The 27902-nt window shown below is 37.4% G+C and overlaps 1 protein-coding gene across 5 annotated transcripts in view; it reads right to left on the bottom strand.

The window, feature by feature from the left end:
• The window catches only part of RECK (reversion inducing cysteine rich protein with kazal motifs), a 68618-nt gene that overhangs the window by 14788 nt on the left and 25928 nt on the right, over nucleotides 1–27902 (bottom strand). For 4 of the 5 annotated variants that reach the window (XM_021388371.1, XM_021388373.1, XM_021388369.1 and 1 more), the window contains 10 exons: nucleotides 22611–22658; nucleotides 21548–21589; nucleotides 13569–13602; nucleotides 12460–12657; nucleotides 10823–11090; nucleotides 9433–9612; nucleotides 8279–8491; nucleotides 7426–7562; nucleotides 2865–3005; nucleotides 1500–1688 (listed from right to left, as the gene is read on the bottom strand). In XM_021388371.1, coding sequence (XP_021244046.1) covers nucleotides 1500–1688; nucleotides 2865–3005; nucleotides 7426–7562; nucleotides 8279–8491; nucleotides 9433–9612; nucleotides 10823–11090; nucleotides 12460–12657; nucleotides 13569–13602; nucleotides 21548–21589; nucleotides 22611–22658 — 1450 coding nt within the window. The remainder of the gene's footprint in view (nucleotides 1–1499; nucleotides 1689–2864; nucleotides 3006–7425; nucleotides 7563–8278; nucleotides 8492–9432; nucleotides 9613–10822; nucleotides 11091–12459; nucleotides 12658–13568; nucleotides 13603–21547; nucleotides 21590–22610; nucleotides 22659–27902) is intronic. The other variant, XM_021388370.1, reaches the window with a different exon arrangement.

Raw genomic sequence — 27902 nt, 5'->3', positions numbered from 1 at the left:
TCCAAAGGAATACCACAAAGGCGATAGGTCAGAGGGCTGGAGCACCTCTCCTGTGAAGAAAGGTTGAGGGAGATGGGCTTGTTCAGCCTGGAGAAGAGAAGACTCCAGGGAGACCTCACTGCAGCCTTCCAGTACTTGAAGGGAGCTTATAAACAGCAGGGAGACTGACTTTTTACATGGACAGATAGTGACAGGACAAGGGGAAATGTCTTCAAATGAAAAGAGGGGAGATACAGATGTTAGATGGAATTTTTTTACTCAGAGGATGGTGAGGTGCTGGTACAGGCTGCCCAGAGAAGCTGTGGATGTCCCATCCCTGGAGGAGTTCAAAGCCAGGTTGGATGGATTCCTGGGCAGCCTCATCTAGTGGATGGCAACTCTGCCCACGGCAGGGGAGTAGGAACTAGATGATTTTTAAGGTCCCTTCCAACTCAAACCATTCTGTAATTCTATGATAGTGTTGCTTTCTACTTTGCTGTTGTGTACACCATGTTCCAGTGTTTGATACAGGGTATGTGTGTAGGAGTCCATCCTCAGAAGCTTCTGAAATTAGTCAGTTTTGGATCAGGCTGATGTTGTATGTGACAGCAGTTCATTGATACACCAGAGTTCCCAAGCTAGAAAGTATAGTGCTGTAATGTATATATATATCTATATATAGTGTGGCTATGGGCAGCCTGATCTAGGATTTGGCAACTCTGCCCACAGCAAGGGGGTTGGAACTATATGATCTGTAAGATCCCTTCAAACCTAAGCCATTGTATGATTCTGCGATGATATGATGTCAGACTGTAAAGGTTAAAATACTTTATTGTCTCAGAGCTCTATAAGAAATACATCGAGGAAAGCAAGGTATTCAGTTGCTATGGTAACATGAGTGATCAAGTGCAAACATACAGGAAAAAAAAAGTAAGGTCCAACAAACCGAAGATTTAATGACTACTTTCAGCACATGAACATTCCAAATCCCTGAATATTTTACAGCTGATTTACACAAAGTATCACTAGTTTTGTACCTGCAGAGTGATGTATACTCTGCTTAAAACTCAGAACCACAGCTTGTTTAAAGCAGAGATTTTTTTTACTGCTGTTGCTTCACCCCTGCTGCCTACTGACCCCCCTCAGAACGTTTCCTTGACAAAGTTCTCATGAGCAAGTTCTGCTATCAGAAAAGAAGCGAGGTATTATGAAGTACTATAAAATACAGGGCACGTGACACTTACTTAGTCAGTGACCTTAGGCTGAAAAACAGCATACTAAGAACAAGCTTTACAAAGAACTTTCACTAGTTTAGTCAGACATTATTCAGTATTGACTTAAATAAAGCAACTCTCTAGCATACAAAACTATTAAACAAGTGTTACATATAAGGATGCAGGTATTAACCACTGTATTTTCTGACAAACTTTGCATTCTGTTCCTCTTCATTACGCAACTCAAATTTCATTACTTAAGGAAAGGGTGCTCTGTAAAGATAGAATTACCATTCTAATACTTACTTTTTTTTTGTCCTCCAACAATGCATGATTTTTGGAGGTCAACACAATGCATTTCTACACAGTTTTCTAGCAATCCGGTATGTCCACAGGTACAAATCTTGTAACAACCAACATCACCGGCTGAGGATGGAACCTGAATAAGCGTACCTTGACGGACAATAAAATCTGAGGCTTCTCCCAGTTTGCAGCCTATATACAAAGACAAATTTAACTAAATATATATTAGATTTGAATTTGAATGCCACTACCAAAAACACTACTGTTTGGTTTGATTAAAAAAAGAACAAAAGCTAAAGTGGCTTTTCTTTACCCTTCACTCATTTCATTACAACAACAATTACCATTGGCCTTATGTGGAAGGACAAAACAGCAGTACAATATTCATTACTTGTGTCTTTGTTGTTTCCCAAACACAGTGTCACTTTCCTCCAAACTACAAGCCTACAGATTTTGTAGAGACACAGAGTTAATTTGCCTTGGAGTTCTGATACTTTGAGTTTTCCCAACTCAATAAGCTCACAGTGCTGTCAGTCACTGAAGTGCAAAGATGCTACATCACTGCTGTATGCTTAAATAGTAGAGAGAAAGAAGGACAGGCAAATAAATTATGCCCATGCCACTTGCTTCTCAAGCCCTGGAACTCTGAATCCAGTGAAGTACAAGACTGTAGTAACAATGAAGCTCTTATGCAAAAGTATGGGTATTCACTCAGACCTGAACTACTTGCCTTTTTCCTGCTGGAGAGAATTCGAGAAGTTGTTCTGGCCAATGATGGATTTGGGACAACTTCACATAGGATACCATCTTGAACTTTAATACAATATCAGAATTGCTGTGCCAGTGCAAGTGCACATCCTTGATCCTCCTGCATTTGATCAGATTCTCAGAGCTCTCAGAATGTCATTCCAAGACTGACATCCAAATTTTCATTAATTTCAAGGCAAGAGACAATGTTCACTTATTTGACCAATGAGGAAAATTATGTGGATATGGCTAACAATACATGGAAATAAAGGGTAACACATGCTATTGTGCTTGGAGCTGCAGTGAACTGTATTTTTCAGTACAGTATGCTTGTAATTTTAAATAGCAGGCAGGATGTCTAGAGATCATGTACGGATATACATTTCTTTTGAAGCAAAAGAAACAATATCTTTTAATTAAATGTTACATATTAGTTAAGAATAAAAATACAAATGTAAGAAGTATGGAGAGTAAGAGTATGGAGTATGCTACAGGTTTTGAAAAGGTAATTGTGGTAATAGTTCTTTTGGGATATCAGCAATTCATTTTAAAGCTTTCATAAATTTTTCAGTAAAATTTTTATCACCAAAATTCAGGTAAACAGAAGTTCAAAACCCTTACCTGGCACACACAAATACGGAAGACATAATTCTCCAGACTGACATCCTCTTCTGTTTACTTCACACAACTGATTAGCTGCACATGGATTTGGATTACATGGATGTGTAACATCTTCTACAATGTTTCCTAAAGAACTTGGACCTGAAAACAAAGTACATAGCATCTATAATGATTTAAATGAGATTAATTTGTCTACAGGAAAACATGGCATTTGTTATACTCTGTAAAACCTTACTTTTGAACTGTTAAATCTTTTTTTATATAACTTTTAATTATACTTCTAAAACCTTGACTTGACAATGTGAATCATAGAATCATAGAATGGCCTGGGTTGAAAAGGACCTCAAAGATCATCAAGTTTCAACCCCCCTGCTGAATGCAAAGCTGCCAACCACTAGACCAGGCTGCCCAGAAGCCACATTCAGCCTGGCCTTGAACACCTCCAGGGACAGGGCATCCAAAACCCCCCTGGGCAACCTGTTCCAGTGCATCACCACCCTCTGTGTGAAAAAATTCCTCCTAGTATCTAACCTAAACCTCCCCGTCTCAGTTTTAAACCATTCCCCCTTGTCCTATCACTATCCACTCTCGTAAACAATCGTTTCCCCTCCTGTTTTACAAGAATCGCTTGGGTCAGTACTTCCATGATTGAGTACTAAACTTGACAAACCAAAATGTAGTTTGTTTGTCAAGTGGTTTGTCAAGTTTAGTACTCAATCATGGAAGTACTGACTCAAGCGATTTTTCACAAGCAAAATACAATTCCTTATCTTGTTTCTCCAAGGTTTTTCTCTAAATGACAAAAAGACAAACTAACAATGACTGCTAGTTCAATCAAGAAAATTCTTATGATCGATAATTAAGAAATGATAGGTTTGAAGTAGATATTATGTTTTACCAAGTCTGGTATTTTATCATTGATAAAGTTTGATTCTGTTTTCAGAATCAAATTCACTAGTAACACTCTCCAATTCTTCTAGTACAAGAAAGGGAAGACAGAATGCAAACAAAGCAACTAAATGGAAAGAACCACCCAAAGCTTTAATACACTCTCTCTCTGGAATCAATTTATAAGTTGAGGGACACTTTCAGTTGTAGCTTTAACAAAATTTTACAAAGCCCCTGGGATATCAAAATTTAATCTGGAAGGTCTAATATTAATAGATCTTATAGCACTAAAAAAGTCAGAGTCCTACAAAGATAATACAAATCAGTAACAGTGAAGAGCAGATTTGGAAAAGAATGTAAAAAGATGCATTTAATGAAATACAATTGTGTTCCACATTCAGGAGTAAGAAGCCTGCTGAGCTTATGTTCTATTGCTCTTGCAGCTAATGTACATATTTTGGTTATTTTAATTGCACAGTTAAAGAGCATTAAATTAATACACAGGGCATTACAATAATACACTGTTTATGTATTAGAAAAAAAAGCATAATTCTGTACATCAAGAATTTGTGTTCTAAATCATGCTATTGTTTAAGTGATATTTACTTGTGATCAGTCCTCCCAAGCATGATCTATCTTTTGCCCCATAAATAAATTATACTGGTGTCTGTATTATTGGTCAGTACTCTTTTCTTCAAGATGACTTCTTGAAGAATTCAGTTTTCTTAAAGGAAGATCAACTAGCGTATTTTCAAGTAGGTAAAAACCACTGAAATTCAACATGTCAGATTATCAGATAATGCAGATTACTGAACTTGCATTGAATGTACGAATTCCCAAAAAGGGAAGCATGATTGGTAATTTGCCCTTGGCTAGCAATCAAACTGCCATCCAGCCCCTTTACTCAAAACAGAACCATAGGGAGAAAATAGGTGTAAAAGGTACCGAAATGCTCAAGGGTTGAGGTAAAGACAGAGGGGTTGCTTAGCAATTAGCATTGTAGGCAAAACTGACTCAACATGAAGAAAACAAATTATATTTATTGCCAGTTAAATCAGTTATTTAATTACTGGTTCAAGAAACGGGAACAAAAGTATAAACATTAAAGCAACATCATTCCTTCTCTCTTTCCTGGACTCAACTTCATTCATAGAATCATAGAATTACCAAGGTTGGAAAAGACCTTCAAGATCATCCAGTCCAACTGTAAACCATGTCCCTTAGTACAAAATCTAAACGTTTCTTGAACATCTCCATGAATGGTGACTCAATCACTTCCCTGGGCAGTCCATTCTAGCACTTGATCACTCTTTCAGAGAATAAATTTTTCCAAAAATCTGACCTGAACCTCCCCTGGCGCAACTTAAGTTAGTCCTCTCTGTAGTTACACAGGAGAAGAGGCTGATCCCCACCTCACCACAACCTCCTTTCAGGTAGTTGTACAGAGTGATAAGGTCACCCCTGAGCCACCTCCAGACTAAACAATCCCAGCTCCCTCAGCTGCTCCTAATCAGACTCCTAATCAGTGTTCCAGACCCTTCATCAGCTTCATTGTCCTTCTCTGGAGATGCTCCAGGGCCTTGATGTCTTTCTTGTAATGAGGAGCCCAAAACTGAACACAGTACTCAGCGTGCAGCCTCACTTCCCTTCTCCTGCAAGCAACACTATTTCTGATACAAGCCAGGATGCCATCGGCCTTTTAGCCACCTGGGCACACTGCTGGCTCACGCTTAGCTGAGCACTGACCAATAACCTCAGGTCCATTTCTTCCACACAGTCTTCCAGCCACTCTGCCCCAAGCCTGTAGTGTTGCCAGGGGTTGTTGTGGCCAAAGTGCAGGACCCGGCACTTGGTTTTGTTGAACTTCATCCCATTGGTCTCAGCCCAGCAATCCAGTCTGCCCAGATCCCTCTGTAGGGCCTTGCTACCTGCAGGCAGATCGATACTTCCTGCCAACTTGGTGTCATCTGCAAACTTACTAAGGGTGCACTCAATGTCCTCATCCAGGTCACCAATAAAGACATCAAGCAGGACAGGCCCCAGTATCAACCCCTGGAGAGTACTACTCATGTCTGGTTGCCAGCTGGATTTAACTCCATCACCACTCTCTGGGCCCAGCCATCCAGCCAGGTCTTTACCCAGCAAAGGGTGTACCTGTCCAAGCCACAGCCTGCCAGTTTCTCCACAAGAATACTGTGGGAGACAGTATCAAATGCTTTGCTGAAGTCTAGGTAGACCACATCCACAGCCTTTCCCCCATCCACTAGCCAGGTCACCTCATCATAGGGGAACACACTGGTCCAGCAGGACCTGCTTTTCATGAACCTATGCTGTCTGGGCCTGATCCCCCAGCTGTCCTGCACGTGCCATATGATCTCACTCAAGATGATCAGTTCCATAACCTTTCTTGGCACAGAGGTCAGTCTGACAGACCTGTAGTTCTCTGGATCCTCCTTATGACCCTTCATGTAGACAGGATTCACACAGGCAAGTCTCTAATTATCTGGGACCTCTCCTGTTGACCAGGAGCACAGGTAGGTAGATGATGGAAAAGAGCTTGGCAATCACCTCCGCCAGCTTCATTTCACACTTCTCTATAGGAAGTGGTACAGTAGGGATTAGAAGTGGTTCTGGTGGTTATGGTCAGTAGGGTTTCTCTCTGCCACTTGTTCCTCCTCACAACTTTCCTCTGTTCTAGTGTGGGCTCTCCATGGGCTACAACTTTTTTCAGTGTATACCTTACTGCTTTGGTGTGAGCCCTCCATATGCTGCAGGGTGCATCTGCTCTGTCATAGGGATGTCACAGCTTTACCAACTAGCTCAGCTTTGGCCTGCTGCTGAGCCAGCTGTGATTGGCAGAGGGCATTCCCTGACCTCTTCCCATGCAGCCTGTCATGGTTTTATGATTTTTTGTTATTGGTATTCCACATTGTAATTTCATGCTGCACACTGGGAGTTAAAGAGTTAATGCTCCAGTTCCATGGACTGTCAGTATTTCCAGGTACATGGTTCTCAGAAGAGAACTACATCTCCCAGAAGAAATCACTGTTCCATTTCCATTTTCTGTTTAGAGGGAAAGACGAAACTGCTTGCGAGTCATGAGATTGCCCCTTTCTTTTACTGCTTGTCACTGCAGCGTGTGCTCCCTAGCAGTCTTGCCTTCAGCATTAAGAGTAAGGCCTCTGGTTTTGGACACTCTCTCTCATTTAATTGGTTTATTAGCTTCAATCCCAATTAACTTGTATTTCCGCTATTATAATTAGTAAATTAACTTTCCTCCGCAGATCATTGTCACTGTTTTGTTTTTCTTCTTTTTATTCCTTTCCCTCTTCCCCTCTTCCCTTTCTCTTTCCCTTCCCTGCTCTCCCCCTGCCCCCATCTTTTTCCCTTTTTCAGGCAGTGGGCCTGCTGTGCTCCTATCAGAGACACAGATAGATCTAGAGATAACTCCATTACAACAGCCCTTGCCACATATATCTAATACAAGAAGGAATAAATGTAATGAAACCTCTGGCAATTTTAACAATTCAATTTTCTCTAATATGCTAAATAAATAATGTTCCATATTCAATACTATTTTATTTGAAAGAAATAACAAATGATTAAAACTAGTGATAAGCATTCAAAGCATCTCGATTTTCTAATTTGTTGTCTACATATGTGAAGTACTTACTCAGGTATGTATCCAAAGGGATGCAGTTCTCCAAGTCATCTGTTGGAGATAAGAGCTCACAAATACTTTCAGCTGAGTGGCCTTCGGGGAATTTATTATGATCTCCACATTTCTTCAGTATTTCCACACAATCTGATCTTCAAATAAATAAGCAAACATAACTTCATGAACGCCACTTAAAGAAAAGGTCTTGTATTAATATTCTTCTCTTCCTCTAATTCACACCTGCCTCGCAACAGAGGAATGGACAAAATTCACATATATATATATATATATATATACACACACATACACACATGCACGCTTTGGGCTTGGTGAGTTTTGTTTGTTTTCTATGACTTCATTTGCATGTATCTTTAAAGATCTAGTGTTTCCTTGGGTTCAACTTATGGGTTGAAATCGCATCTCACTACTGTTATGTATTAACTGGTCTCTTTTCTACTCAGTCATGTATTTCAAATTTTGCTTTTTCTTTAAAGCATGTTTTCCAGAGCCATCTCTCAGTTGAAAATAGATCCACAAATGAAAAAGAAAAAAATACAGTTTTATAGACAATAGAGTTAAAAAAAAAACAACACATAAAAAAACCCCAATCAATCAATTTCAGTGGAAGCTTAATTATCCATCTCATGTGGAGGCAAGCATCTTCAATTTGAGTGATGGAACACTGCAAACAAAAACTTCACAGGGATGGAAGAACTATACAAGCTCACGTTCCTTCTGTGTTTGCCTTGCCATGTTTTCCTAACATAAGTCATACACAGTTCTACAGTAATTTTTCAGTTCTCATTAAAATCCTTAGCAGAACCTCTCAACTGCTGGTTTTTGTTTGTTTTTTTTCTGTGGTACTTACTTGCAGATAATACTTCCTCTAGATTTGCTGTGGCAAGGTTTAATCTGCAGTGAGCAGGCAATTGCCTTCCACATTTCTGGTTGGCATTTATTGATATCAAGAACAGGAATATTTATAAATGGCATCTTAATACTCCCTTTTTCCCAAAGCTTCATGTCATTCATGGCTCCTTGGTCTGATTGTGCATTGCAGCTTCTGAAAAGTTCTGTTGGTCTTAAAAGAAAAAGTTAAAAAATGGCAGGTATACAAGAGAAAGAAAACACCATACTTTTCACCATATGAATTCTACAACTTTGAGATGACTTGCCTTTTTTTGGCATAAAATGCATGAATCCTTTCCACAATTAAGCATGACCAAAATCAGTTTAATTTCTATCTTTAAGGAAAATAACCTCTTTAAGGCTCAAGGCTGAAATACCGTCTCCACCTCTCTCTCAGATCATGCATCATGAACGTTTTTCTTACCTGAAGAAAACTGACTTATTGAGCAAATATTTAAATGTACTGAAAATCTGTTGGAATGTTTCGTGGCAAATCACTAATGCAAGTTGATCTGTAATTTATTTTTGCCCAGGCTGCATTTATCACATTTCAATTTTGCCATTTAGTATATAGTGGCATGACTATATGACTATAGAGTGGCATGGTGATATATTTCAAAGAAAAGCCAGAAATCCCTACCAGCTAAATGATAAAATGTTAAATGTATTTTTGAAACTCAAACACTATTTAACTAGTAACCTTGCAATGACTACTTCAGGCAGCACTTAAAATTATACATTTGTCCAATAGAGAATAAAACCCCAGAAATATCTCTAAAAGAAAAGGAATTTTGAAAAAAAGGACGACATATTAACACCCATAGGAAAATGTTATTAAGTAACATATAAACTTAAGCATTCTTTAACTTATTTATAATACATAATATTGCAGTAATTATGGTTTACTTGCCTACATAGTAAGACAGAGGAATATACTGCTAATATATGATGACATTTTGAAAGCTCATGAGTTAGGTTTTATTCTAATATTCTAAACAATAACTAATTTTAAAATATCTGAAAGCTAATTATAATCAAAACAATCCTGAAAAATATTTTTGTTAATCAAAACACAGAAATTATTTTTTAGAATATCCAGTGTCTCTCTCCTACCTGTTATTAAAATTAGTGCAGTAAGAAAGATTTCTACAGCCCAGCTGACAAGGTTCTCGTACATCTGCTAAACAGGTCAACATGGAAACTTCAACTGCATTATACTCACAAAAGCGATCAAATTCTTGCCAACTCTGTGAATTGCCCCAGCTTGTGCTATAAAGCTTAGTACAGAGATCCCTTGGAGGGAAAAAAAAAAATCAAATGAAAAGAATAGCAGTTGTTCAGCTATAGCAGAGCCTGTAGTCTGTTTGCCAATCACAACAGCCTACACTCACTAGAAATTTGTGTTTGTGCCAATAAATTCTGCAGGAGTATCCAAATGTGCTCTAAGCAAATAACCACTTACCAATGGTTTCAAAGTTCTTCAGTTTTCCTTAAGAATGTTAGCAAATCTTTATACCACTAGGACTGAAAGACTTCAGAATATAAAACTGTAACATCCAATATAAATGTAATACTTGGAGTTTGCAGGAAACCTGAACTTATGATATATAATAAATCAAGTTAACACAACAGTGAACAATTTCTAATCCCATCCTTCAACTTCAGATCACACCTATTCATGCTACAGAAAAGACTAGCAAGCAAAATGCATTTCTTCCTTTGCCATATTTGAAACAAGTGTACTATTTGAGATTTTTCTAGTGTTAACAATACTCAGGCCCCCTTTGTTCACAGCAATATCCCATAAACTATGACTGTCCCCACCAAATGAAGGTACGGAACTTCATTATACTATTAAGTCTATTGCATATTGAAAACATAAATAAATGATTATTAAAGAAAGCAACTAAAATTATTGTATCAATTGCCCTATGCTAGAGTGTTCTACATAAGAACATAGTTCTAGGGCTCTGCTACAGAACTGACCATAAAGCAGCAGGTCTTCTGTTTTGTTAATGAAAACTTCAATATAAAAGAAAGCAACAGATCAAAAATCACTTTCACATTGTCAAACTGATGAATTTAAAATGCAGTAATTATATTTTTAAAGTGGATGGATAACCATCCAAAAGGCCCCAATATCAATAATTTTCAAGAATGCTGTTCACTGTCCCCTTGGTTCTCATCAGCATCTTGATAAAATCTCTTCAGCTTACTTCAATACTAGTATTACCACAAGTAAAGTGTAGCTTTCATTAACTTCAGTGTGTCTGCTAAATTCTGCCAGTGCTAAAAATGAAAAGTTTGATTTTTCCAATGGAACAGTTTTTGTTTTTGTTGTTAAGTGAACATAATACTCATGAGACTATCTAAACCTATTTTGTTTCCAAGAATTCACAGAACTCATTATTTAATATACACAGTCAGATTTGGGCTAAGGCCTGACATAAAACAACTTCTGAAGCCATTTCACAGTTGGAAAGGAAGGTAGAGAGATACTGACCTACATGTGGAAGAGTTTGCCTTAGAACAGCAATGAAGTTTTGCTCCATCGAGGCCTGTTGAAGGTGGAGGGTGCACAGTGACTCCTGGGTGAACAGATCTTGAACTCTCAAGAAAACATTGCCAAAGTGGATCCTGAGGAAGAGGCATCGTTTTACAGCCTTCTATAAGTCCATCAACAATTTCAAGCTCTGTTTTCATTGACATTAGAATTCTTTTACAAGCGGTCTGACATGCATAGTCTTCTGCTCTATCACAGCAATACAAACCTGTTTAAGAAATAACAATTATTAATTCTCAAGCATACAGCAATAACCAAGATACACAACATAATAGTGCTCTCAGAAGAAGTGTTATAGGACACTCTTCTTTCCTTTTCTCAAGTATTTTTTTTTTTGGTGAAATGAGAAAAATAGCAGCATTGTTACCCTAGCTTTTAAGAGAGCAGACTTCAAACTTAGCTGAGTCCCCTCAGAATTTGCTTTTGAAGACTTAGTAGTCCCATAAGAGACTGTCACTTTTTAAGAACTACCTTTATAAAACACAGAAGCAGGCAATCCCATTGTGTGATCACCTGTGGATGCAGGAGTTGAACACATCCTTAGTAAAGTAGCTGATGATACTAAAGGTGCTCCTGACTCAAGATTGAGGAAGAAAAGGCTTTGCAAAGGAATCAAGAAAGACTCAAGCAATACCGTGAAATTTAAGAACAAACATCAGACTCTGTGCTTGGGACAACGTAATGCCAGACACAGGTACAGACTGGGAGATGAGTGCATTAAACACAGCACAGTCACCCATCAAAATAGGTGATTATCCCACTACGTTTAGCATTGATGCAATCTCACCTTGAACACTGAGTGTAGTTCTGGGCTCTACAATATAAAAAAGGATATTAAGATTCTTGTCTGCATCCAGAGGAGGGCAATAGAACTGGTAAAATGTCTGGAAGGCATGTCCTGTGATGGGAGGTTGAGGATATTGAGCTTCTTAAGCTTGGAGAGAAGGAGGTTCAGGGGTGACCTCATTGCCCTCTACAACTTCTTGTGGAGGGGGAAGCAGAGAGAGAGAGGTGCTTGACTTTTCTCCCTGGTATCTAGTAACAAGATACTTTGGAATGGCTAAATTTGTGTGAGGGCAGGTTCACAGCTGACATTAGGAAAAATTCTTTGCAAAGACAGTAATTAGGTGCCGGAACAGTCTTTCTAGATAAGTGGTTGTCCACGTCAAAAAGGCATTTGGACAATGCTCTTAATTATAGCCTTTAATTTTGGGTCAGCCCTGCAGAAGTATGATCATTTTTGTAGGTCCCTTCCAACTGAAACTATTTCCTATTCTTTTTCAGATAACGTTGCTTCTTTGAAATGCAAACAAATTAAACTCAAAAGAAAAACAGGAACCAGTATGCAGAATAAAAGAAAATAATAATAATAAAAATCAACAGTGCACCTATAAATAAAAGTAGCCACTGTATAAATTAATATAACATATTACTAAGAAGTGTGTTAATATAGTTTATAGAATAAACAATATTCAATAATACGATAATGCTTTCAGAGCCTACAATACGATAATACTTTTAGAACCCTACATATATTTTTAGAGGAAAAATGTTCATAAAATAATTTTTATACTTACTATCTGTAGGATTTCTCATTGGATAGGATTGCGTATAGTTGTTCACACAGTGTATTAGCTGAGGGCTAATAGATGCACAGTAATTTTCAACTGCTTTTATTTGTGAAGGACCAGGAGAAGAGTCTGTCCGAAAAATTGCTTGACAATATTCTCGACAGTTTGTATGATGACCTGCATAACTGCAACAGATTGACCCCACTGGGGAAAAAAGAAAGACAAAGAAAAATCCATGGTTTCCTACACAGAGGAACAAAGATGTGACCCACATAATGATGCACAAGATACTACTTGGAAAAAAAAAAAAAAAAAAACCACAGAAGACCAAATTCTCTTAAGCTCTATTAAAATAATCTCTGTCTACAGAATGCATAGGAATATCTGCAATTAGTCAAAGCACATTTTCTGGTCCCACACATCTTGAATTCATGTTTAAATCATCAATAAGCCAGCTGAATTATATCCTCAGATATTTTGTTCTTATTTAATGTTACTAGTCTTTCTCTATAACTGAATTATTAGACAAATACAAATGGCAAACAAATAAATATGAAGCCAGTGTCTTAAAACTCATTTGAACAAAATAAGAGGGAGAGCTTGAATCACTGTGATTTCATACATTTTTGCCATGTTATTAAACATACTGTTCTTGAGAAACAGAATCACAGAAGGGACCTTACAGACAATCCAGTTCCAGAGCCCTTGCCATGGGCAGGGTTTCCAACCACTAAATACTGATACTGGAATGAATTCTGAGACATCGAGTTCTTTGTGTCCGGCTATTTCATTTTCTACAGACAGAAATCAGGCAACATAACACTTGTGTGGTGTAAGACTTCAACTGTGTCTGCTTTATTTTGTTCAAAATTGAAAAAAAACCACATACAGATACATAAATTAAAAATTGATAGCAATTATGCAAACAGCCCAATCCTCTTATCACTTGAGCAAAAAACTTATACATCTGCCTAGTCCTTCTGAGGAACCAAATCCATCTGACTTGTGTACATGTACACCTACAGAATTTCTTGCATTTCTGAGGAAGAGTTGTTCGCTTATAAAAGGAAAACTCAAAAAAAAAAAAAAAAAGAAACTATTCATTACATACTTACTTTCATTTCTGTTAATACAACTAAAGAGAGCATTCTGAAATCAAAACAAAAATAGCATTACAAGCCTGAAAACTTCCAAATAAACATTTAGGTGCCCACTAATTTCTAATGTTTTTGTTTATCTAGTTCAGTTTAAGCAGAACAAATAAGAACGCTAAACAAAAACACTAAATGAAAGAAATGAAAAGATCAAGTGTTACCTAAGTACTGTGTACAATAATAAGGAAATATATTCAAACAAAAGGATGATTTTTCTGGACTACCTCAGAAAGAACATGTCAGAATAGCATGTACCAAAATGTTTTTGCATGACAATTTTAAAGGATCTCTGTGGAAAAAAAAAAAGCTTTGCATATGCACACAAGCAAACAGAAAATTTCAAGAATCTCGGCAATATACCTTAAAATCTAACACCTGCTATCAAATCCACTAAACTACAGTCGCCAAGTAGTACACTTGGGGGATACACAACACGTTAAACTGCAGAGGCAGTTAATGCATGTTAACAACATGTTAAACTGCATCCAATTGTTTGGTTTCAGAAGACTCTATGATGCACAGGACAATTGACTGAAAGAGTATGTATTGAACTCCGGCCCAAAACAATCACCGTCTTCCCCACATTTTTTCAGAAAGTACTACATATAAGCTTTCTGGAACTCAATGGAAAGGTGAAGTTGTGAGGCGGAAATTCAAAAATATAGTTGCCAGTTATGAAAGACTAAAATTACGAGATTCTGAAAAAGAAATCTGAAGCCTCTCCACACTTGTTAGTATGACTATCAAAAGTGACCAAGACCATTAACATAATGACAAAGCATAATCCACATCTTCATAAAGTTCCTGATCTCCTTCATTTCTCCTATCACCATCTAACAGTATTTCTGTTATGAGAAATCAAAATTCCCCCAATACCACTAGTTTAAAACATATTTACTCAGAAGAATTCATGATCCTTTCCTCAGCTAGATTTTCTACAGCTCTGTCTTCTGATTGTGGGAACCCCCCCTGCACTGCAAAACACAAGCACAAAGATGCTAAATGGGCTGCAAGTCAAAAAGCATCAAGCTGAAGTCTTCCATTATCAACTGGCAAGAGGGCAGCAACTGTCACTTTCCCTGAGGCAAACAGTAAATAAACACATGTACACATACAAAATTTTCTTGAGATTCTTCATCTACACTAATATTTACCACACTGCAGAAAAGTGGGTACCCCCAGTAATATCTGATATTTTTTGTGAAAATTTGTATTGCTATAAACACATTGAAATGTTACATTTTCTTCACTTAAAAATACTTAAACATTCTATTAGAAATCATCTTGATTTTCCTTTTTTCTCTCAGACATTGTTTACAGTGCAAGACTTCGTTTTTCCAATTCAAATTTTCTTTTTGCTTTGTTCTCAGAGATCATGTGAGTCAATCTCAATGATTTGGCATTATATCCTTATTTTCTCTCCTGAAGCCTAGTCTGGGTAGTATTACAGAACAAAGTAAAGTTAGTATCAAAGTAACCAGACTTCCCTGTGTCTAACTCTAAAAATACCATTAATTGCAACATTTGAATGCTGATGATTTCCTTTCAAGCAGTGTGCTCACGTTTGGTTGTGCTTAACAGGGAAAGGTAAACACTGAACATATTTCCTCCCACAGGAGCAGAACAGGCAGTCTCACATTTACTGGACAGTTTCAGCACGGGCAAGAATACAACCTACACCTTCTGTACCCTCTTCCTTATCTACTCACCTTCAGAGAAATCTTAACTCTTGACACTGAAACTCAAAAATCCCAATCCCTTATTTTGTTGGTGTGCTATTCATTATTCACACGTATTTTACTGAAGAACTGGAGAATTCTACAAACCTACTTTCCCCTTTTTAAACTTTTTTCCCTCATGAAAGTTGTACTCATGTACATGTACTCAAGTAAAAAGTATTTTTTAAATGTTGTTCTTTATTTTCATAGCTATCTACATAGCTATCTTCTGTTGTTCACTTAAAAGCAAGTACTTTCAGTACACAGTTTGGCTCTCTACATATGAATTAGTATTCCCAAGTAGACAGTTGTGATGAAAATCTGAAAAGTCACAAGAAACATTTATGGTAGCAAATGACAGATTATTCACATTTTAACTTAGATTTGAAAAGCCTCGAGTTTTGAAGTTTCAGTTTGTATCACGTAATTGATAATTTTATTTTACTGAAATTTAAATCACAAGTACCAACTCGTCAGCTAATCTTTATGTCATGTCAAACATAGTTCTATAATCTTGTTTTCTACAGCATCACAATGAAATAATCTTTTGGATAATTTATTTTTGGCTGGTGAAATAAGTTAACAGTCAAATGTAGGATTTTAAGGAAAATACCTCCAATACTGTAGTAAGCAGAGTGGCTTTCTTCCATTTACAGTCAGAAATTTACTGGGTAAACCATGGCAGATACAACACTGATACAACGTAAGAGAATAAAAAAACTAAAATATAAGTTAGATTTATCTTTAAACTTTACTATTTACCATTTTATTGATCATGAATAAAAGCACAGATAAAAAAATTCATAAGCCTGCTCCACATAAAATAATACGCAGAACCTCACTAAGTAAAAATTCCAATATTTTTAATCCTTCTAGAATCCTGTATCAAATTTTAGATCTTTACTGACAAGAACACTGTTACTGCAGAAGTTCTCTAAGACTATGAACGACTTTGCAGCAAAACTACTAATTCCAGCAGCAGGTTTTCATTTGATTCAGTTCAGAAACTATCCACAAAGCAAATCCTGTCATTCATTCACCTATGTAACAGGGATGATAGACACAAGAACTAATGGAAGCAACATGTAGAAAGAATAATCAACCTACATCTGTAAAGAACAGATTTATACTGTTACATAAAGGGGCATGTCATTTATATAGTACTTTACTTTCAAGCCAGGGATGAAATGAACTGCTGTCACATACAACATCAGCCTGATCCAAAACTGACTAATTTCAGAAGCTTCTGAGGATGGACTCCTACACACATACCCTGTATCAAACACTGGAACATGGTGTACACAACAGCAAAGTAGAAAGCAACACTATCATAGAATTACAGAATGGTTTGAGTTGGAAGGGACCTTAAAAATCATCTAGTTCCTACTCCCCTGCCGTGGGCAGAGTTACCATCCACTAGATGAGGCTGCCCAGGAATCCATCCAACCTGGCTTTGAACTCCTCCAGGGATGGGACATCCACAGCTTCTCTGGGCAGCCTGTACCAGCACCTCACCATCCTCTGAGTAAAAAAATTCCATCTAACATCTGTATCTCCCCTCTTTTCATTTGAAGACATTTCCCCTTGTCCTGTCACTATCTGTCCATGTAAAAAGTCAGTCTCCCTGCTGTTTATAAGCTCCCTTCAAGTACTGGAAGGCTGCAGTGAGGTCTCCCTGGAGTCTTCTCTTCTCCAGTCTGAACAAGCCCATCTCCCTCAACCTTTCTTCACAGGAGAGGTGCTCCAGCCCTCTGACCTATCGCCTTTGTGGTATTCCTTTGGACCTGGCTCAACATCTCCACGTCTTTCTAGTGCTGGGGTCCCAGGCCTGGACACACCACTCCAGATGGGGCCCCATGAAGGGAAAGTAAAGAGGAACAATTGCACTAAGACAGTAAAAGGTGCTGAAAAGGATAGTCAGTTTGTCATGGTTTTGTCTAATTTACTGAACATACTTTCAGTTACCATAAACAATATTTAGAATGATGATGTAAAGTTGTCAGAAACTCAGGTAAAATTTGTCAAGTTACTAGAAGCTGGATATTATAAACCAAGGTATTAAAAAGTAGTTTGGAATAACAGAATCACTGGCCCCTTTTTGCTCAGTTTATAGTCACAAAAAAAAAAAAACCAAAAAAAACCTGCAAAACCAACAGACAAGAATTTTGAGAAGACTGTGGTGTCCAACAAAATTCCTCCTCTCAAAAAGGGCTCAAGTTCAGATAAAATTACCCTCTTCTAACTATTTTATACATCACTGTTTTCCCCTAAGACAGGCAGGATCCTCTAACCAGGTAATCAATCTTCACTCTGTAATTCAAAACTGGAGTTCCACAGATGGCTCAATCGGTGTAGTAACACTCATATTACTGTTAAAAAGAGGTTGGTCTTACTTCCCTTTTCTATGTTGTTTTCAGCTCTTCTCTTGCTGCTCCTGATTGTATTGTCTTGTGTATGCCTTCACATCAGCTCTGACTCCAATATTCTTTTAACGACCTTATTTTTCTCAGTAACCCTGAAGAACATTTTTCTCTTGTGCTAGGAATTTACATAATCTTTCAGAAGGACCTGTCAGATGCTAGTTCCAGAATAAGGTAGACAAAAAAGAATTTGTATGGCTAGCCGAGGGAGGGAGTGTGTGGAAAAAGGGCAGTTGCAGGAAGGAACAGGAAGACCTTCAGCTGCACTTAGTTATTAAAGCAACTCATCATACCTCATGAAAATGCAGCCTGTAATATCACTGTACTCTGTGGTAGTTAAGTATTCTGTGCTGACTTTGCTCTTTATGTAGGTTTGGAAAACCATTCAGTGTCTCAGAAAATAGACCTACAAATCTGGGAAGCACAACTATATAGACATGTAAAATCTTAGAAAAAAATGATGTACAGTCACCTATTTATAAATAAAGCTGATTACAGCTTTAGACAGTCACAGTCTGACTTAAGTTACTAACCCTAATTTCATTACAGAACACAAGGATAAGTCTTATCTATAGTATAAAGTGGCAATCATATTTAAGTCTCAGCAGCCCATTCAAGCTTCTTCCTGAATCTGCTACCAAAATCTCTTGAAACAGTGAACTGTGAGAAAAGAGAGAGAAAACAGAGGAAAAGATAAACCAGATATATGTAAAGCAAAAGAAACAGCCCCCTCCCATGCCCAAAAAACAATAACAGCAGAAAAGGGTGTTTGCCTTAAAGGAAAAAACTAACTCATGAAGACCTGTGGAAATGAAGATAAAAAGCCAATAATCGAACTCCTTCTTGACTCAATTTTCAACTCATGAATAAAATATGAAGTGAACAAAGATGGCAATATTGAACTTTAAAGGATAAATGTAGAATTGCTTGCTCTACTTATGCATTAACCTCATCTTTTGGATTCCTCCTTTCAAAAAAAACCATAACAAACATCGCTGAAACTGGTCACTAAAACAAATGAGATTACAAGTAGAAGGAATGGAAAGTAGCAGACAGACACAGCTAACACAAATGTGTATGCATTAAGAAAACAGTCTCAAAGACCTTTTGCTGTGATGGAAATTGAAAAAGGTAATTATAGCTCATCTAGCAGAGAAGATTTTCCAGTCTTCCTCAACAGAAGCTCCTTGAAGAAAGATTTCAGCCAGTACTGCAGGACCTAACTGGTTTCGCTCTTTTTGGAGCTCATCAGCTGCAGGTAACGGCTCAAAACCCAAAATGCAAGCACATAAATAGTGCAGAACAGTTTGCTAAAGGACAATATCTTTTGCATTTTAAGTTTGACAGTTTCCTCTTGTATCTTCAATGAAAAATGGCAGTGAAGCTGCTCATTTACACAAGAAAACACAGAGGATTTTCAAAAAGAATATTACTACTCTTTCTGAAAATTATAGTTGTATCTGTATTCTATCAACCAGTGGAAAAATAAGTTTAGTACTACTGTCTTGGGCATACTAACCATGTTAAAAAAAAGTATTTTAAGTTCTGTTAATCTTTCCTCAACTTCATTTAATCTTAGAATTTAACCAACAGGATTTAAGGTCAGAAGGTAACATACTAAGGCTTAGTGGAGTAAGCTGAAATTTCAGATTATGGTGCACAATTGTTTAGATTTTTAAAAAACTTTCAAAAATCAACAATTAAGGCCAAGGTTTTCCTCAACTGTGTTAAACAATTAAAAAAAAATGAAAGAGAAAAAACCTTGCAGGGTAAGGTAGAACATAATCACTGGAATTTAAGTTTTGTCAAGAATACTGGCTTTTGCATCAGCTTTCTTTGAGCTCTGCAGAACAGTAACAAGCACCCAAACATCACATTATTATTAGCTACAATGTGTAGTATACAGAGGTAAAATCTGCTGCAAATTCTTAAGTGATGCTGTGCTTCCAGAGGTCATGCAGAGCTGTGTTCTTTAGGGGTTCATTACACTATTTTATAACCTTCTCTATGTCCTTAGCAGCTTAGGTATGGTAATAAACTCTTCACAACTTATTTCAAGGATTATATAATACTATGCTACTTTTTCAAGCATGCATTCTATGTAGTCATTTCAAAAAACAAATCTTCACAGAAAACTTTTAAAAATAGGAAAAATCAGAAAATCCTACACACAATCCATACAGTCCATTTCCTTCTTCTTCCTTTGATTATCACCTACCTTCTTTATAGATAAAGATGAACAAGATAGTAGAAAGCTGGCAGTAGTGAAAGATAAAAGATAAGAAGCGCACAGAGCTAGAGAGAAAAGGAAGAGGACAAAAATGAGTGTCTAAGAAGCAGAAAATGGGAAAAAGGAATTTTGGAATAACATCTTTCAAAAGAAGCCATATAATGCATACTCAGGCAGCATTCAAACCTCTTCAAGGATACCGTGCATTTTTTAAAAAAATAAATTTTCTGCATGTGGTGCTTCTTACAAATAGAACACGCTTCATAGGGCATGCTTTAAAACCTTCAATGCGCTGATCAAGAATGAACAGCTTATTATGCCACAAATGACAAGAAACACAAACTTTATTAACAGTAAATGCAATCCAATAAAAGCATTTGCAGTTAATCTTATGAAAAGTTGGCACATCAGTGTTAAAGTGATTCACTTATTGCACAACTCTACACCCCGCTTAGCAACTTCTAACTTTCTGACAACTCCTGTTCGGAGATTTTTTTTTCTTACTGTTGAAGACTTATCTCATTCTTTGCGCTCACCAACTTAGTGGGAAGCCAATGATAAACTAATGAAGTTGCTTTCCTACTCTCCAAATACTACTGAAAAGTACTACACACAGTTTGGCTGACTATTATAAGAACCTTGTGCAAATTCTCTGAAATCTTTATGCAAGTATATGAGATATAATAGTAAGCTATGAGAGTGTTTACAAAAAGAGAAATTAAACTTTTATATTCTTAATTCAGCTAGTTCTTACCTACATGTTACGTTTTTATCATATTCAACACCTCTATAACTAGTTCACAATAAACTATTTCTCAAACTGGATTCTTATTTCCAGTGAATCATGGGTTCTTAAACAAAATGGCGAACATAATACATAAAAAATCACATTTATGTGTTTCTGATCTTGTCCCCTAGTGTTTTAACTAGCCTCTCACCTCCCAGTTGTTCAGTTTTTCCCCAGTCAACTCAACTGAACACAAAGTATGGTACTAGCCAAAGACATGGAAGCTACTCAGAAGACTACACAATGAGCATGCAACATTCACCATGGCCATTATTTAAAAATAAATAAACAGAAAGGAGGGAAAAAGGGAGGGCAGGTTCCTTTCTGAAGCAGCTTTTCAAATCTCATTCCTAAGGCAAAACTGCCTTGAATTTTAGGCATGCAATAGGCCTCTTGAAAGCATAGCAAGTACTATTTTTCATGACTATCCATAAAGTCCAAATACATATGAAAATCTATTTTTATACAAAAAAATGTAATAAGTATCAACCCTACCAGATAATTTTATTTCTATCCCCAACACAAGTATCTGTGCCTACCAATCCTAGTGCTCATTAAAAAAGTTCCTTCTTTCTTCATCAACCAGAAGACTGATTTCTCCTCCTGTCATTTTGCTGCCTCTCCTGCTCTTTCAAAGCGCTGCACAGACAGAAAAAGTTAAGGTTTTCTGTGCAATAACAGCAACATCCCACTTTTCAAAATTCCAGACAAAAACTGGAAAAAGGGACTAGGAAAAGTAAGTAAGATGACTATCACTATTTTGTAGGTGTTCTTTAATCTCTTACCTTTCCTCTCCCGTTCTCCTTCAACACATATTGGCCAACCTCCTACAGCAATGCAGAAATGCGGAAAAAAAGAAGGAAACAGACCAGCATAATAGAGGAGAAGCTTACAGACGTTGACAGTATAGCATATCATAGCATCAGAAAAGACAGCACTACTTAAAATGAAAAATAATTTTTAAGACAATAAACTACAGTAACTTCAATGGAGAAGAATCTAGGAAATACTCTGTAGATTGATTAGATAGAAAGACCAAAGGAAAATCAAACAAACAAGTAATTTAATGTTTTCTGGAAAACAGGAAACCTGCTACATTTCTGCCAAAATCAAACAGAATTGTGTGATACTGTTCAATGTGAGCAGAATTTACACAGGACTGTCTATTTCAGGACAGTACGCAGGATGAAAGGGGATGAAAGGGTGGGAGAAGGAGAATTCTGTTTTTTAAATTAAGAAACATTGAAAGGGAAGAAGTCCTAGCAAACTAATATTTCTATAAAATTCTACAAAAAGAACACAAATCTTCATTTGCACATTTCTGAAAATATTCTAATGATTATTTTTAAAAGTAGCACAGTATAAGTAAGTGCTGGCATTCACACCTTCACTGATGTTCGCAAAAATTATTCATTTTGAATGATTTACTTGAGGATAGACTACTTAAAGGCTTACTCTTTCCTGTATTTATTTCCTTAGCTTTTTAGTCATTTTTAAGCTTCATATGCCATTCTAGAAGTCAAAATGCTGCTGACAATGAATGCTCACAATAAATGCCTACTTTCAGCAGAACTCGTATGAAACAGTTTTACAATCCATGTCTCCATTTTGAAAGCTGTATCTTTTTCATTCAAATTAAGACATATGCAAGTCTTGAAAAAAAAAAAAAAAGATAAGCCCCTTTCTTACAGAAAGCAATTGTACTTTTACAGTAATTGCAGAGAGCTAATTTACATTTGGATGGAAATAAGTATCCAGACACACTGCTACAAGAAGACTGGACTTTCCCTCATTATTTATATAACAAATGACTTAATAAGATATATATGCATACAAATACATACGTACCTCATATTCCTTTCTACAGACTTTTAAAATATCATTCTTTGAAGAAGCCTGAAAATAGAAAATGTCTCAATTGGAAGTAGAAAATAATAAAACCATGTTGCAAAACAAAAATGATTCTAACTTTACGTTAGCTATGATAACCATGGATACAAGATCTATATAAATGTTCCTTTTTAGGAACCTGAAGAATCCATCTTAGATGGTTTAAGAAAAAAAAAGTAGAAACCACAACTTTGTCCACATTACATTTGATTAAAACCTCCAAACACTTATTTCTGCATCAAGTTAGCTAATACTGGAAGCACAGACAAAGCAACTTAGTTTTCATCAAAGGTTTGCCAGATAGAGCAGAATACTGGAAACACCGAGGAAATGGAAGAGCTTATGCATCAGTTTTCTTCATTTTGTATGTTCAGTGACGTTTATCTGTTTTGTTCCTTTATTCTCCCTCTAGAACATGAAGTTCTACAATTACTATTGTAAAATCAATTTGTAGAAAACCCCCTTTTGAAGTGCAGATCAGTTTTTTTTTCTGTAGAGTAACTCTTGCTCCATTTTCGTATGTCACATATTAAATGTTACAACTGTTACTTACATTAGATATTTCTCCCTCCAGTAATTTAAAATAACCAAGGTAAAGTCTGACCTATATCACCTTCAAAATGTCTGCAAAACCCCCTCAAGTTTTAAGATTCAATATTAACATCCATTTACTTCACCATTATCTTTAATGTTTTACCAAAGTCTGTGTATTTTAGTTTAAATGAAAATCACGTGAATCGTATCAACCAGAGTCAGTACAAAATATAGCCAAGATATATAGACAGCAGAGTCTACAATCAAGCAACACAGCATTTGATACTGAGAACAAAGAGAAATGACATAGCAATTATAAGATTAAATTAAGTTTCACAGGACACCGCAATAAATGAAAGATCTGGAAAAGAATTAAACATTAGGATAAATTTGAAAATTTTGCTAAGATATGCATTTGGGTACAGATGCATAATCTTTTCAGAAGAACAAAAATACTTTTGGAACTACGCTTATATTTGTCTACTGTTTCTCTTTTCCTCATTGTGCTACAAAACTTCACATGCGATGGCCAATCTTTTCTCTCAGATGGTTCCAAAATACCCAGTTTCCTTATTCATTCCTCATCATTTTTTCCACAATTCTCAGTGTGTGTACTCACTGCTCATCTCTTGTTAAACAGTTTAGACTACAAGCTTTCTGATGAGAGTAGTCTGTTTTGCATGACAACAATTTGTAGTAGGCTGCTGGTCTAAGACTAAGATTACATAGGTAACATGCTAGATGCAATGGTGAATAAATCTTAATACATCTGCACTCCAGAACTGAGAATGACAACAAATAGTCATACACTCTTCAATTTTGAATATGTATTTATGGCAACAGGCATATCTTGAAAAACACAAAATTAGAAAATGATGCTCAGATTGTTAATAAAAAAGTATTTGCTAATTAATGCAGTATGGTTAGAAGTGTCACTTGATCAAAATAATGATACAATAATACCAGAGACTGAGTAAACATACTTACTGATACATCGGATATCAAAAAAATTCTCTCAACAGACACAAAGATCTATTTTGGGGCTGTGACTACAATGTTGCATCACTAAATACACATAGCAAAAAAGAGAAATTAGAACAAGTGGCACTTTGCCTTCCACTCAGCATTACTTTAGAATAAGAACTTTCATTCAGAGATTGCCAAAAATAGGGGAAAAAAATCAAGAAACTATGTTTATTGTAACCAAAGTAAAGAAAGCTTTGGAATCTCTGCAGATGTAGTAAATACATTACTGCTACAAAACAACAAAATAGAGCACATCAGCAGCAATCACATACCTCCAGTTTGCAAAGCAAAACTAAACTTATCTCAGTTTGCCAAGTGGCATGGTTACAACATGGCAGCAACCCAGCGCTCACACTGGAGCCTTTGTGGTGGTAAGACGGCTGCTGTACCTTGAAGTTATTAACAAAGCTAAGACTCAACTGTATCTTCATTACAAATGGCTTTCTAATGTAGAAAAAAGGCACTGCACCACTCTCAGAGATGTTTTCTATTTTGGTGTTGGAGAATTTTGGGACACGAGTTTGCAATAATGCAGGTACAGTTTAGAACAGGTCAAACAGAAGGTTTGTTTACTTGGATCATAGCAAGAGCAGCATCTTCCTCTCTGCTTCCCCTGCTCTCTGTCTCATGGTTCCAGAGGCCCGTCTCATATGCTGGATCAAAGAAGAGGAGCGGAAAAACCATTCCAATGTTAACAAAGAAACACCTCATGCTTGTAGTGGATGACTCCCTGTTAAAAAGCACTGAGGCTTCCCTCTGCCCGCCTGACAGGGAGTCGAGACATCTGCTGCTTCTTGAGAGCTAAGATCCGGGAAATTGCCAAGAGAGCACCTTAGCTTGTCAAGAGAACAGACTACTATCCACTGTTGCTCTTTCATCTGGGCACAAACGACACTGGAATCCAGAACATGGGCAGAATCAAAGAAAACTATAAAGCCCTGGGAGTGCAAGTGAAGAACACTGGCACCTAAGTTATCTTCTCTTCAGTTTTGCCAGTTGGAGGGAAAGCTAGAAGTAGACAATAAAATGCATACGAATTCCTGGTTACATGGCTGGTGACAGTGGGAGGGCTTCAGTTTTTATGAAAATGGGACTTCTTACGAAGATTATGACCTGTTTGAGAGGAATGGCATCCGCCTGTGTAGAATAGGCTGACTAACACAGTGAGGAGAGCGTTAAACTGTAGTACTTGGGGGGTGGGATCCAAAATGGCAATGGTCACACCCCTGCAAGCACCTAGGGAATAAGCCAGGCCAGCAAGAAGAGTGGCTGCTGAATGAGGCGGGTACCCTGGTAACAGAGGATGCAGAGAAGGTGGAGTTACTGAACGCCTTTTACCGCTAAGACTGGCCCTTGGGAATCCTAGACCCTGGAGGTAAGAGAGTCTGGGACAAGGAAGACTCCCCCTTGGTTGTGGAGGAGCTGGTCAGAGATTGTCCAGGCAAACTCAACACACACAAATCCATGGGACCTAATGGGACACATCCACAAGTGCTGAGGGAGCTGGCAGAAGGGACTGCTGAACTGCTATCATCCTTCAAAGGTCATGGAGAAGTGGAGAGGTGCCTGAAGACCGGAGAATAGCCAGTGCCATTCCAATCCTCAAAAAGGGCAATAAGTAAGACCTGAGAAACTACAGGCCAGTCAGCCTCACCTCTGTCCCTGAGAAGGTGAAGGAACAACTTATTCTGCACGTCATCTCCAAGCAAGTGGCAGAGAAGGTTATCAGTAGTAGCCAACATGGATTCACCAAGGGGAAATTAGGCCTGACCAACCTTGTAACCTTTTACGATGCCATGACCAGCTGGGTAGATGGGAGGAGAGCAGTAGATGTTGCGTACTTTAATTTCAGCAAGCCTTCTGACATTGTCTCCCATATCATCCTCATAGCTAAGCTTTGGAAGTGTGGGACAGACAGCTGACAGTGAGGTGGTTTGAGAACTAACAACTCAGCCGAGTGGCAGAGCTCAGAGGGTTGTGACCAATGACGCAGAATCCAATTGGAGGCCTGTCGCTAGTGGTGCTCCCCAGGGGTTGGTACTTAGTCCAGTCTTGCAAGGAGAATGGTCCCTGAAAGGATGGTTAGCCTCACTTCTAGAAGGAGTCATCTATTTATTAGTAGTTATAAGCAGTATGGGACTCTGCAGAAGATGCATTAAAACATATACTGAAAAAAGTATATGGAAGTAGTTAGAAAAACTACTTTGGCAATTAATTCAAATGTCTCAGCAGAACTATTTTCTTGGGAAAGTTTTTGTTTCTAGATAAAAAGGACATCTGGAGCCTAAAAAGCAGAGACTCAGCATTCCACCGGCTTTGAGTAGGAGGTAAACTGTACCCTGCTATGGCTGATAAAAGGCACCACAGCAAGGTCAAAGCATCAATCAAAAATCTAGTGAACAGCAATATTTATTTATAAATAGGTTTCTGACTGTATATGTGACCTGGCTTATGTAACACACAACCTTTTTGCCTGGATACAATCACCAATGACCTCTTACTAGAACCTCAAATTAACACAGTGCATGCACAGTACTCGATTTTAATATGGCCTAGGAATAGGCGGGCACTTCGTAGAAATTGTATGAATATTCACATATTAACATGTATTAAATCTGTGTGCTTTCAATCATGGTTGTGCATGCTGGGAGGGAGTGTTCCCCCATGCACCCTGCACTGCAGTAAAGTGACTTCGGACTTCTACTCTGTCATTCGGGTTGGTGAGTTTTATTCCCAGATTTCAGTGACAATTTTGGCAACCCAGATGGGACAAGCTCTCCAGACTCTCCGCAGACAAGAGGAATCGTGAGTTCTCCAGCACAGACTGGAGTATTTTCAGGGGGGCCCTCCGATTCCCTAGTCAGGTGAGTTTCCGTGACAGCTACCTGGGTAATGAATGACATTATTTAAGGGTACTTGCCAACCTGTAAGTTGTGATTGAGTGGTCTCACAGAGCTAGGCTGAGACAGTAATAACTATCCATGCAGAACTGTATGCAACCACAGGGATAACAGGGGACAGTTCCAGTCTTGGCTGTGTGACTTCATAAGCCTTAGAAAACTATTAATAAAACATGTTTGTTTGATCCTCTTTTTTTAATAGTGATACCAGTACTTAATTACATGACCGAATTTTATTCTTTTAATTTGGGTAACTGAGTAATAAGCTATGAGAAGTGATAATTCCTTAAAACAATTTGGCAAAACCACCATTTATCAGTTTGTCACTACAAGAACTATTGGCTAGAACTACCTCCCTGCCTTAATTTTCCATTAAAAAAAAATAAAAACGCCTAACATAGAGAAGAAAAAAAACCAACAACAAAATACAAATAACTACCTAACAGCTGCAGGCTAGCATGTCATAACAGTAAGCATTTTTATGCAGAGGAACTAGACAGTTGATATACACTGAAATTCGGCTTCTTACTGAATTCCAGTGCAATTCTGGCATGAAACTATTGTGATGATACTTCTTCTAAAACTGTTGGTGATCTAAATGATCATGCCCAGGTCAAAATATATTGGCAAGCATTTAGCATTAATTTGTTACCACCTCCACTACCAAAAAGAAAGATGTTAAATGTTACCTAATTGCTTCCTTTAATAATTTGTAGAATATATGTAAGAAATGACAAAGCCTTCAAATTTATAAATATCAGGTCTCAGTATTAGAAAAAATATTGTTTAC

This window comes from Numida meleagris, chromosome 2 (genome assembly GCF_002078875.1).
Source record: "Numida meleagris isolate 19003 breed g44 Domestic line chromosome 2, NumMel1.0, whole genome shotgun sequence".
NCBI classification, from domain to species: Eukaryota; Metazoa; Chordata; class Aves; order Galliformes; family Numididae; genus Numida; species Numida meleagris.
The sequence above is the reverse complement of the archived record's forward strand: the minus strand, read 5'-3'. Positions and strand labels throughout refer to the sequence as shown.